Source organism: Callorhinus ursinus, unplaced genomic scaffold (assembly GCF_003265705.2).
Source record: "Callorhinus ursinus isolate GAN/ISIS: 27379988/994484 unplaced genomic scaffold, GSC_fseal_2.0 scaffold41, whole genome shotgun sequence".
NCBI classification, from domain to species: domain Eukaryota; kingdom Metazoa; phylum Chordata; class Mammalia; order Carnivora; family Otariidae; genus Callorhinus; species Callorhinus ursinus.
Genome location: NW_027397103.1, coordinates 4,994,292 through 5,003,336, shown reverse-complemented (window position 1 = coordinate 5,003,336; position 9,045 = coordinate 4,994,292). Strand labels below are relative to the sequence as shown.

At 60.1% G+C, this 9,045-nt stretch overlaps 1 protein-coding gene across 1 annotated transcript in view; it reads right to left on the bottom strand.

Moving 5' to 3' along the window:
- Positions 1-3,370: 3,370 nt before the first annotated feature.
- Positions 3,371-9,045, bottom strand: part of TESC (tescalcin) — a 45,388-nt gene continuing 39,713 nt past the window's right edge. The window contains exons 7-8 of the mRNA XM_025889446.2: positions 5,690-5,737; positions 3,371-3,635 (exon numbers count right to left, since the gene is read on the bottom strand). Of these exons, the coding sequence (XP_025745231.1) occupies positions 3,558-3,635; positions 5,690-5,737 (126 nt within the window). The 3' untranslated portion in view covers positions 3,371-3,557. The remainder of the gene's footprint in view (positions 3,636-5,689; positions 5,738-9,045) is intronic.

The window sequence follows — 9,045 nt, the reverse complement described above, 5'->3', positions numbered from 1 at the left end:
TTCCTTCCCTTGGGATGGAGGGAACACTATCTGCAGCCCCAGGGGCTGAGCCGGGCCCATCTTTTCTTCCCCTGCCCACTGCCAGCAGTGGGCTGGCCCATGCCCTCTGGGGGGCCGGGGGGTGGGCAGGAGCTGCTGCTCAGCATCCCCCTCACCCTGATGGCTGCCCTGGGGCTGAACACGGAGGAGCCTGGCCCCCTTGCTGACTTAGTCGGGTTAGAGGGATGAGCAGCCACCGCGGGGCCAAGGTCACCCGCCACTGAACCCCAGCTGGCACTTGCCTCCCGATTCTGGAAGAGCCCAGAGACAAAGGCAGTGCTGATGCCCTGGGAAGTTGTGGTTAAAAAAAAAACAAAAAACCTGGCTCCTCTGGCTCCCCTTCTCCAAGGCCTTCCCAAGGTCACTGTGTGGGAGGACAGCTTGCAAAGCAGGTGTTTGCAAAACCCTTGCCAAGGCAACTTGTATGTTTAACTCTCTCAGCGGCTTAGCTTTGGCAGGCAGGTGGGGGCAGGGGCAGGTGCACAGGTGCCCGGCCTCCCATGAGCAGAGCACAAAAAGAACTTGCTAGTCCCTTGGGCCAGAGAAGAATAGAGTTGTTTTGTTGAAGTCCAGCAAGAGGGTGCTTGGCTGGAATTGGGAGCTGTTATGAGCTGTTATGATCGTACCCTCTTCCCTTACCATAATTCCTGTCTAACGTGGCTGCAGGATGTGTTCCCCGAGCTTCTCCTCTTCGATTTCCGTGACACAGCCCTCTGGTGAACCTACCAGACCGATGCATTTGTGTCAAATTGCCAGATTCTTTTAACACCTAAAAGCTGAGTTCTGGTAACTTTTCCGTGATGCGGCGGCAGGGGACCGGGCCCCCACATGCGACCTGACCACTGCCACGCGCCCTCCCCGAGCTCGGTCCCCACCCACAGCCCGAGGCCCTCCAAGCACGACCGTGCTTCCCTCAAATATTTGACTTAGCATTGATTTCTGCCCATTTCCTTTTAGCCGCTGGTGTCATTCCTGATAGAGGGAGGGCTGTTCAACAAGTATATCTGTTGATTCACCAACCTGCCTGTTTTAGAACAAATTCCAAAACACACATCACTTGCTTCAGATGAGGTGCTCCATCAAGGACCCCGGAGGGCGGGGGTGGCTGTGCAGCCCGAAAGCCCCTCCCAGGCACCCTCGCTGGCCTGGCAGGTAACAGGTGCGGTTTCTGAGCCTCTTGCCTCTGCATAGACCGCACCACCCAAATGGCCATCCTGAGACCCGTCCCCCGTGCCCGGAGCGGCAACTCTTTGTGAACCAAAGGCCGGCAGCCCTGCTAGACTGTGGGGAATTAACCTGCCCTTTCTAGAGGCAGGTTTGCACCAACCAACAGACAACCCTGATCATCCCCTAAAGGACCGAATGAGCAAAACGGCCACCTCACATGCTTAGCACCCTGGGAGCCGGTGGGAGGCCTGTCAACTCTGCAGGCCACCCTAACCCTGCCAATCAGAGGACACCCTCGGTGACTGGGAACAACTGAGCTCTCTTTAGAGCCACATGGACGTGGTGAGTAGCTCTCATTCTAATTAGCTGTTTAGGTAAGCCGTGACCCTCAGTGGTCTGAGCACATGAAAACGTCTGATGTATGCCCACGGGGGATGCACATATGCCCCTATCTCCCAAACTAAAACTCAGGCCACAGAGGCTGATGGAAGATTCATTATTTATACAAAACGCTTTACACTAACGAACTGCCTTTGTGGAGGAGCACAACATCAAAGCAAACTGGGAGAGTCCCAGAAGATCCAGGCCTACGGTGGCCACACCAGCGGTCCTACTGCTCAAAGGCAGAGGGGGTCCCCGTCCAGCTTGCCAGGGCTGGGGAAGGGCGGGAGGGCCGCCTCCGCGAGGCTGCCGGGGGCTCCCCCAGCAGGGATGCTGCTGACAGAGCGCCGGATTCCACGCACCAGGCCATCCCACTGGCAGCCGGGAAACCGAGGGCGTCAGCAGGACGATCCCCCAAGCAGTCAGGGCGGACAGGGGCCCCGCGTCCCGCTCCAGGAAACTGGCTGGCTGGCTGCTTCCCAGTTCCTTGGCCCACCTGATGGCGGACACCTGGAGGGGAGGAAGCCGAGGCCTCTGCCTTCGCCCCCACCTACCGCTCTGGAAATGGCAAAACACTTGAGGAAGTGCTAGTCTAAGCAGCAGAGCTCTGGAAGTGACTTCAGACGCTCTCTACTTCCGCACAGATGGGGCTACGCTGCTGGACAGCCGTCCGCCCTGACCTGGGGGTAGTGGAGGCCAGCATCCCTCAGGCCCCGGGGTCCAGGGGGCAGTCCTGCTACGCGCAGACTACCAAAAGGATGCCAGCAAGGGTCCGCTCTCACCTCCAAGGTCCTCAATGAGGAGCGTTTGCCAAACCCCCACCGCCACGGTGCACCAGCCTCGGGACTTCCGCCCCAAACACGATCACACTTCCCTTCACCCCGCCTCACTGCCTGGTTCCAGCTTCTCACTTAAATCCTCAGCACTGCAGTCGCATCCGCATGAACGGCCCCAGAAAGATGTCAAAGAAATGGGCTGACCTGAGTGCCTCCGGGAAGGGCAAGCCAGGGCCTGGCGAGCCCAGGATCAAGGCTGCGTGGGGTGCCCTCCTGCACCTTTCACGTTCTGAACCCTGACGCACACCTAGTAACAAAGCCATGGAAATGCAGAATGCCAATAACAGCGGTTGTCAGTTACCACAACTTTCTTGGGAGGCTAGAGAGGAAGCCCCCGGTGAGTGTGGGTGGAAGGAACCGAGCGAGGAGGCCTGGAATGCCACCAGCAGCGACCGACCATGGTGACCACAGCCACGCTGGCCCCACTGAGCGCCGACTCCGAGCATTTAGCCCAAGCCAGCCTCTGCTGACCCACTGGACACAGCCCCCAACCAGATGGACAACCTTCACTTCCCTGCCCCCAGCACAGCCCGCCCCTGAATCAGAAGGTGACTAGAGCTTTGGGAGCCACTGAGCGGGAACAGTCACCTCCCCTGCTGCCACCACCACTGGGGTCTGCCCCACGCTGGGCCCGGGAGGCACGTCACCGCAGGTCCTCCTTGTCCTCTCCTCCGGCCCAGACGCTCGGGTCGCGACACCGCGGGAGCCTCGCCACCCGCATCCCGGCCGCCACGGAGCGGGGAGCTGCCGTGCCTCGCCCGACCCAGCCCTCGTGCAGCGGAGAGGGCGAACACTTCACCCAAATTAAACCAGAAAAAGCAGGAGAAACCCTCCTCTCTGCCAAACCAGCCTTTGGAAACTAGCCGCTGCCTGCTCCTTTTCAGCCTTGTGCCACCAAGTGGCCAGACCACCAAGTGGCCGCGGGAAACAGACAGGAGCCACGTTCATTAACAAACCAACCGTTTTCTTTTTTTATTAGAGATAAAAACAGCGAAGTTCCACATACCACACCCTAGGGAAAACGAGACAGCGGAGGACTGGGGACTATTTACAAGAGCCAGAGCCGAAGGACACCTGCGGCCTCGGGCCCCGTGGGAGGCTGCGGGCACAGTGCGGCTTCGGGGGGCAGGCGGGTCAGTGGCAGAGGGCGATGGTTTCCATGTTAAGGAAGCGCACGTGCATCTTGGTCTCGATGTCTATCCCCTGCCAGATCTGCAACGGACAGAGCACTGTGAGCGTGTGTTCCCACCACCGCCCGGCCCGGGGCCTCACGCGGGTCCCCCCACCCGCCCTCCCCGCCACCAGGGCAGGTGAAAACCAGACGGCTGGCTTCAAGACCGTGAGCTGAGCGAGGAAGAGAAACTTCCCTCTGCCTTTCAGCAGGTTAATTTGGCTCTGACATTTGGATCCCTTCTGATATTGTCACAGCAAGTTATTATTAAGAACGGAATCCAAGCTCTCGGCTCCAAGGCATTTCAATCCCACCCACCCCACTTTGGGCTGATTTTCATGCAGATTCCTTAACCCCATTAAACCTCCTCTTCATCAGTACAATGCCGAGACCACCACCTGCGCTGCCCACATAAGTCACGCAACGCTGGGGGCTCAAACGGAATCATCCGCGGGAACATTTTGTAAGCTATTAAGTACTGTGCAACTGCCAAGTTTTATTAAGCCATCTTCCTTAATTAAAAGGTCACAGCAGTTTGGTCTTTCTAACGTCCCTGGGATAGGTCACCCTGTTCTACACACACAAGCTTATGCCCGGGAAGGATAATTTCTGCCCACAGATGCCCATTGCCTCATACCTACCTGGTCCTGGTTCTGCCGTTACAGTCCCTCCCGGCCTGGGCCCCGGGGGACACCTCGAGGCCGCCCGACCCTATCTGCCACACTACAGACCCCCCCGCCAACTCCCAGGACTACACTTGCCAGCTCCTTGGCCACTCAGGGCCCGAGAGGGCCACAGATGGAGAAATGGCTGGCCGCGGTGGGCATGACTTGTCTCCCTGCTTGTGTGACAAGTTCAAACCCTCGGGCTGTCACCTGCAGCATTTCCAGGGACAGTCACCAGGCTGTGAGCAGGCTCAATCAGAGCCCTGTCGGCACCCACACTTGCCACTGTCACACGCCCACCGTTCCCCCAGCTACTTTGTGGTCTCCTGCACCTGCTCTGGGTGCTGTGGGGTCTGGTGAGGGTGCAGAGCGATTAGGTCCGGCTCCCGGGGAGCAGCTCCAACCCTCATTCCCAGGGAAGCTACCTGGGCACCCAGGGTGCTTTCTGCTAAATGCTGGGTGGCAGCAGAGGCACTGGTGAGGCTCAGGGGAGTGGAAGGGCCAGCTGGTCAGGAAAGGCCCCCGTGGTGTGGGGACAGCCTTGGGGAACACCGGAGCCATGGGGTGGCGGATAGGGGAAGCCTTCTGGGGAAGAAGCGGGCTCTCTCGGGCTTCTTTGCCCGTCCAGGCCTGGTGTGTGAGGACAGAGGCTGTCCACCTAGACCCAAAAGCTTCTGCTGCCTGCCCCCTCCCTTGCAGAGCTCACTGCTGACCGGCCAGGTTAGCCCTGCAGCCTGGGAGGAGCGCCCATCTGAGCTGCCCCTGGGCTCCGTGGGGCTGTGACCACCCAAGTCCTGGCCGGGCTCCAGGCCCAGGCCCGTCCGCTCCCTCAGGTCGGTCAGAGGCTGGTATGGCACACTGGACCAGAGCCTCTGGGTCCTGTTCCCCCGACTTCTGTCCTTCCTCTAATTCCAGAACGAGCCTGGCCGACCCACTGTCAAGGTACGCACGCAGTGCCAGAGGGCAGAGTGGGCTCGCCTCCCTCCGCTGGGTATGTACCCATCAGTGCAGTGAGGGGTCTTGGTTCCTAACCTCAGAGCACGTTTGGGACAGCAGAGGCCTGGTGCCCACCTGTGGGGGCTGGAAGACTGGACGGCTATAGCCAAGGCACAGGAAAAGCAAGCAACAAAACCCCACACAGCTGGTATTCATATAGGCATAGAATACTCCAGAAACTGGTTCCAACCGTCAACAGCGATGCTTATGACAAAGGCGACCAGGGACTCGTAGGAGACAGACAGGTTTTGTTGGAACCCTTTTGTACTGCTTCAAGTGCCCTGGCCACAGGTGAACATTACTCCTCCAATAAAAGTAAGTAAAACATGTGTTCTAAAGGTCACGCCCAGGCATGACCCCTTTCCACAGAGATGCGGGTCTCTTCCTGATCAGCGGACACCCCTCAAGCCCCACCTCTCCTCCTAGACACCCACCTTCAGGAAGTCATCGAAGGTGATCCCCTCATATACCTGGTCAGGCTCCTGGGAACAGAGCACATGCAGAGTGAGCGGCTTCCGCCAGGAGACCCCTCTCCCTCCCCAGGACACAGATGGTGGGGCCCCTTTAGTCACGAGAAGAGCGGGGTCCCTCCAGACTGCTGCATCCGGCTTGAGGCCATCACCCTGAACTCCAACGTCCCCTTTGTTGGCGTGACAGCAGGATAGAAGGAGGGTGCGGGCTAACCAGGGCCCCACCCGAGCCCCCCAGGGGGGAACCCGGTGGATGAGGGCGTAAAGGAAGTGGGTGGGCACAGAGGCACAGACTCCCCTTCCCCTCAGCCACCAATGGACACCTCCTGCCATTTCCCGGTCCTACCTCACTGTACCCGCCCTGACCCTCTGAGCTCACTGACCACTGGGGCGGGGGGGGGGGGGGGGGGGGGGGCGGGAGGGCTGGATTCTGCGGCCCACCCCTCGTGCCCACTGAGTCACCATGATAAGGGCCACCTGCCGGGCCTCTCCCCCAGCCGGTCATGGTCAGTGCCAGTCTCCATCTGCGTCTGTCCCGCTCTGGGCACACCCGGACCTCATGAGGCCAGAGGTGGGGCTCCTGGCCCTTGTGCTGCTATCTCGGGCTCTGGCACCGCCAAGCCTCCCCCAACCTCACCCCCGGGCTGTGGAGCCCCGTCTGTAATTAGCTCTCCTAATTACAGGTGCCTGTACAGGGTGCCTGCAGCACCCTTTGTGACAGTGACAACCCGGCCGCCATCCGTGTCCATCCACGGAAGACAAGCTAAATAAATCCTGGTCATCTGTGCTACCGATTACTAAGCAGCCATTAAGAAGGGGTCGACCTCTATGTGTGGATGCGGAAAAGGCTCCAAGATCCAGAGTGGACAGAAACACGGAGGAAGGTGGCAGCAGCTCCTACGCTGCTAACCGGACAGCCACCGTCCACCCTGTGGAGGGGGTGGGGGGAGGGCCGTACGGAGAAGACGAGAAGGGATCTGTTCAATTCCAGTTTGTGTAAATCAGAAATAAAAGACATACACGTATACGCCAGTGAGTATTGAAAGATAAGCCCCAGGAGATCGTACACCTCTCCGGAGTTGTCCTGCTGTCTACTGAAGGAAACAGCGGGCACCCTGGGTGTCTGCCGCCTGGATCCTGCCCTTACTCCCATTTTAGAGACAAGGCCACTGAGGCTCACGGAGGCCAGGCCACTGGTCTAGCTGGGAGGAGCCCAGCGGGCTCCAAGCATCTGATTGGATTCCTCACCCTTTGGGGTTTCCTAACACTTGTTTTTCGTACAGAAAACTAATCTATATATACTTTCAAATCTTATAAATGCAACCACTTCTCCAGTTTCCAGGGCCTGTCCCCTGGGGCTCCCTGCTCTTCCCGCCCAGGGGCATGGGGAGAGGTGGATGCCCCAGGGACCCGGGGTTGCCTTCAGAGAGAGAGCAGCCGAGGAGAGCTAATTACAGACGGGGCTCCACAGCCCGAGAGCAGGACGGGAGGGTGGGCGTGCGTGGAGGGAGGCAGGGGTGGGTGGGGGCAGCCCCCCATCCCCCCAGCTGAGACCCCCAGCCTAGCAGCCCCATCCTCAAGCCATGGGTCCTTCCAGAGAAAGACACTCTGGAAAGCCCGCACTGCTCCAGTCAAGAGCCGGCTCTGGAAGCCCACTGGCGCCCCGGTGGCAGCTCGGGCGGGCCCGTTAAGCGTCCTCGGAGGCCGCACGGTACTGAGCCGCGTGGCCGGCCCTCGTCCTGCACGCAGGTGTGAGCGCCCACAGCTCATGTATCTGGCCGATGTTTGCAGGAGAAGATATTTTAAGAGCACACCGAGGACCCGTAAATAAAAGAAAGACACTCGGGGCACACACCCGGAGAGCAGATATCGGCTCTAAGATGCCTCCGCTTCTGAGGTTTGTGCAGCTTATGCAGGTCAGCAGCTATCAGCCGCCAACTATTTTACTGCAGCAAATTAAGAAAACTGTCACCAGTTGAAAGTGGAGCGGGATGGGGAGCCATTTAAAGGAGGAGAGGGTCATTAAATCAAACGGGAATTTGGCTCGACAACAGGGCACGGATCCCTGCGCTCCCCACTGAGGTCACCAGCCCTCTGTGCCGCAGGCAATTCGCTGAGTGGGGTGGTTTCCCAGAAGCCTCCCCCGGGGTCTGAGAGACAGACAGATAAAACACAGGCCAATACAAGGACCGCAATGACCACAGCCCCCACCCCTGGGGAGCAGGCCCCGCGATGGCAGGCTTGGAGCACAAAAAGCAGGTTCCGGCAGGAAGACACCCCTCCACTCAGGCCCTGGTGAGCCCAAAGCCACAGGTGTCTGGAGCCACGGCCACATGAAATACACAGGTGTGAAGAGGCGATGGCCTCAGTGGGACCAGCCGAAACCCTCAGCGAACAAAGTCACAGAGAGGGTTGGGTGCCTGTCCTCGGGGTCCTGGGGCTCAAAGCCACCATGTCAGGGGCTAGCCAGCCCGGACCCAGCCCTACAAGAGTGAGTCCACCAGGCATAGTAAGGATCGCTGCCCCTGAATTCCGGAAAGTTCTTTATGTCCTTGGTTTCCCCACCAGGAACACGAGACTACAAACCTACGAAACGGTGCACGGGGTGTCCCTAGGATGATGTGTGCACAGACCGTGCAGCTGCCCTCGGGGGACAGGAGCGTAGCGGGGGCGGGGGGCGCCCGGCCTGCCTGGGGCGTATCTGCACGTGCCCCCACAGCCCGACAACCCAGCGCGTGCTTGCTGGTAGCCCCTGCTCACTCGGTCACCGCGCAGCACCCCCTCTGTGGACCAGCTACGTCTGTGCCCCTCTCGTTACTGGTTCTTCCCCGGGGACGAACGCGTTCCCCCGCCAGGGACACCTGGCCGTGTCTGGAGACGTCCTCGGTTGTCACAACCGGGAGGGAGTGACTGGCATCCAGTGGGTGGAGGCCAGGGACGCGGCTAAACAGGACTGTCCCCACCACGGACTGCTGTCCCGCCCCACGAGTCACCAGCACCAGGGGGAGCAGCCCTGCTCTAACCGGTCCACAGTCCTGAGAGATGCCCCAGCCAGCTCGACACCAGCATGACCCGACGAGCCTCCAAGGGTGTCCAGCACCCGTGCAGAGACCCCGATGCTCAGCCCGGCCGCCGGCCCTCGGCAGCAACGTGGAGCCTCCACGGCCACCCACCTCTGGCCCGCGCATCCCTTCTGGGGGCCGGTGGGGGGCTCCCCTCCACAGGCGCCGGCCCTGAGCCCTGCTTCTGCATCTTGTCGACGCACGTCACCACTCCCAGGTCTGCGCCGGGGCCCCAGACGAAGGAGCCCAGAGGGGAGC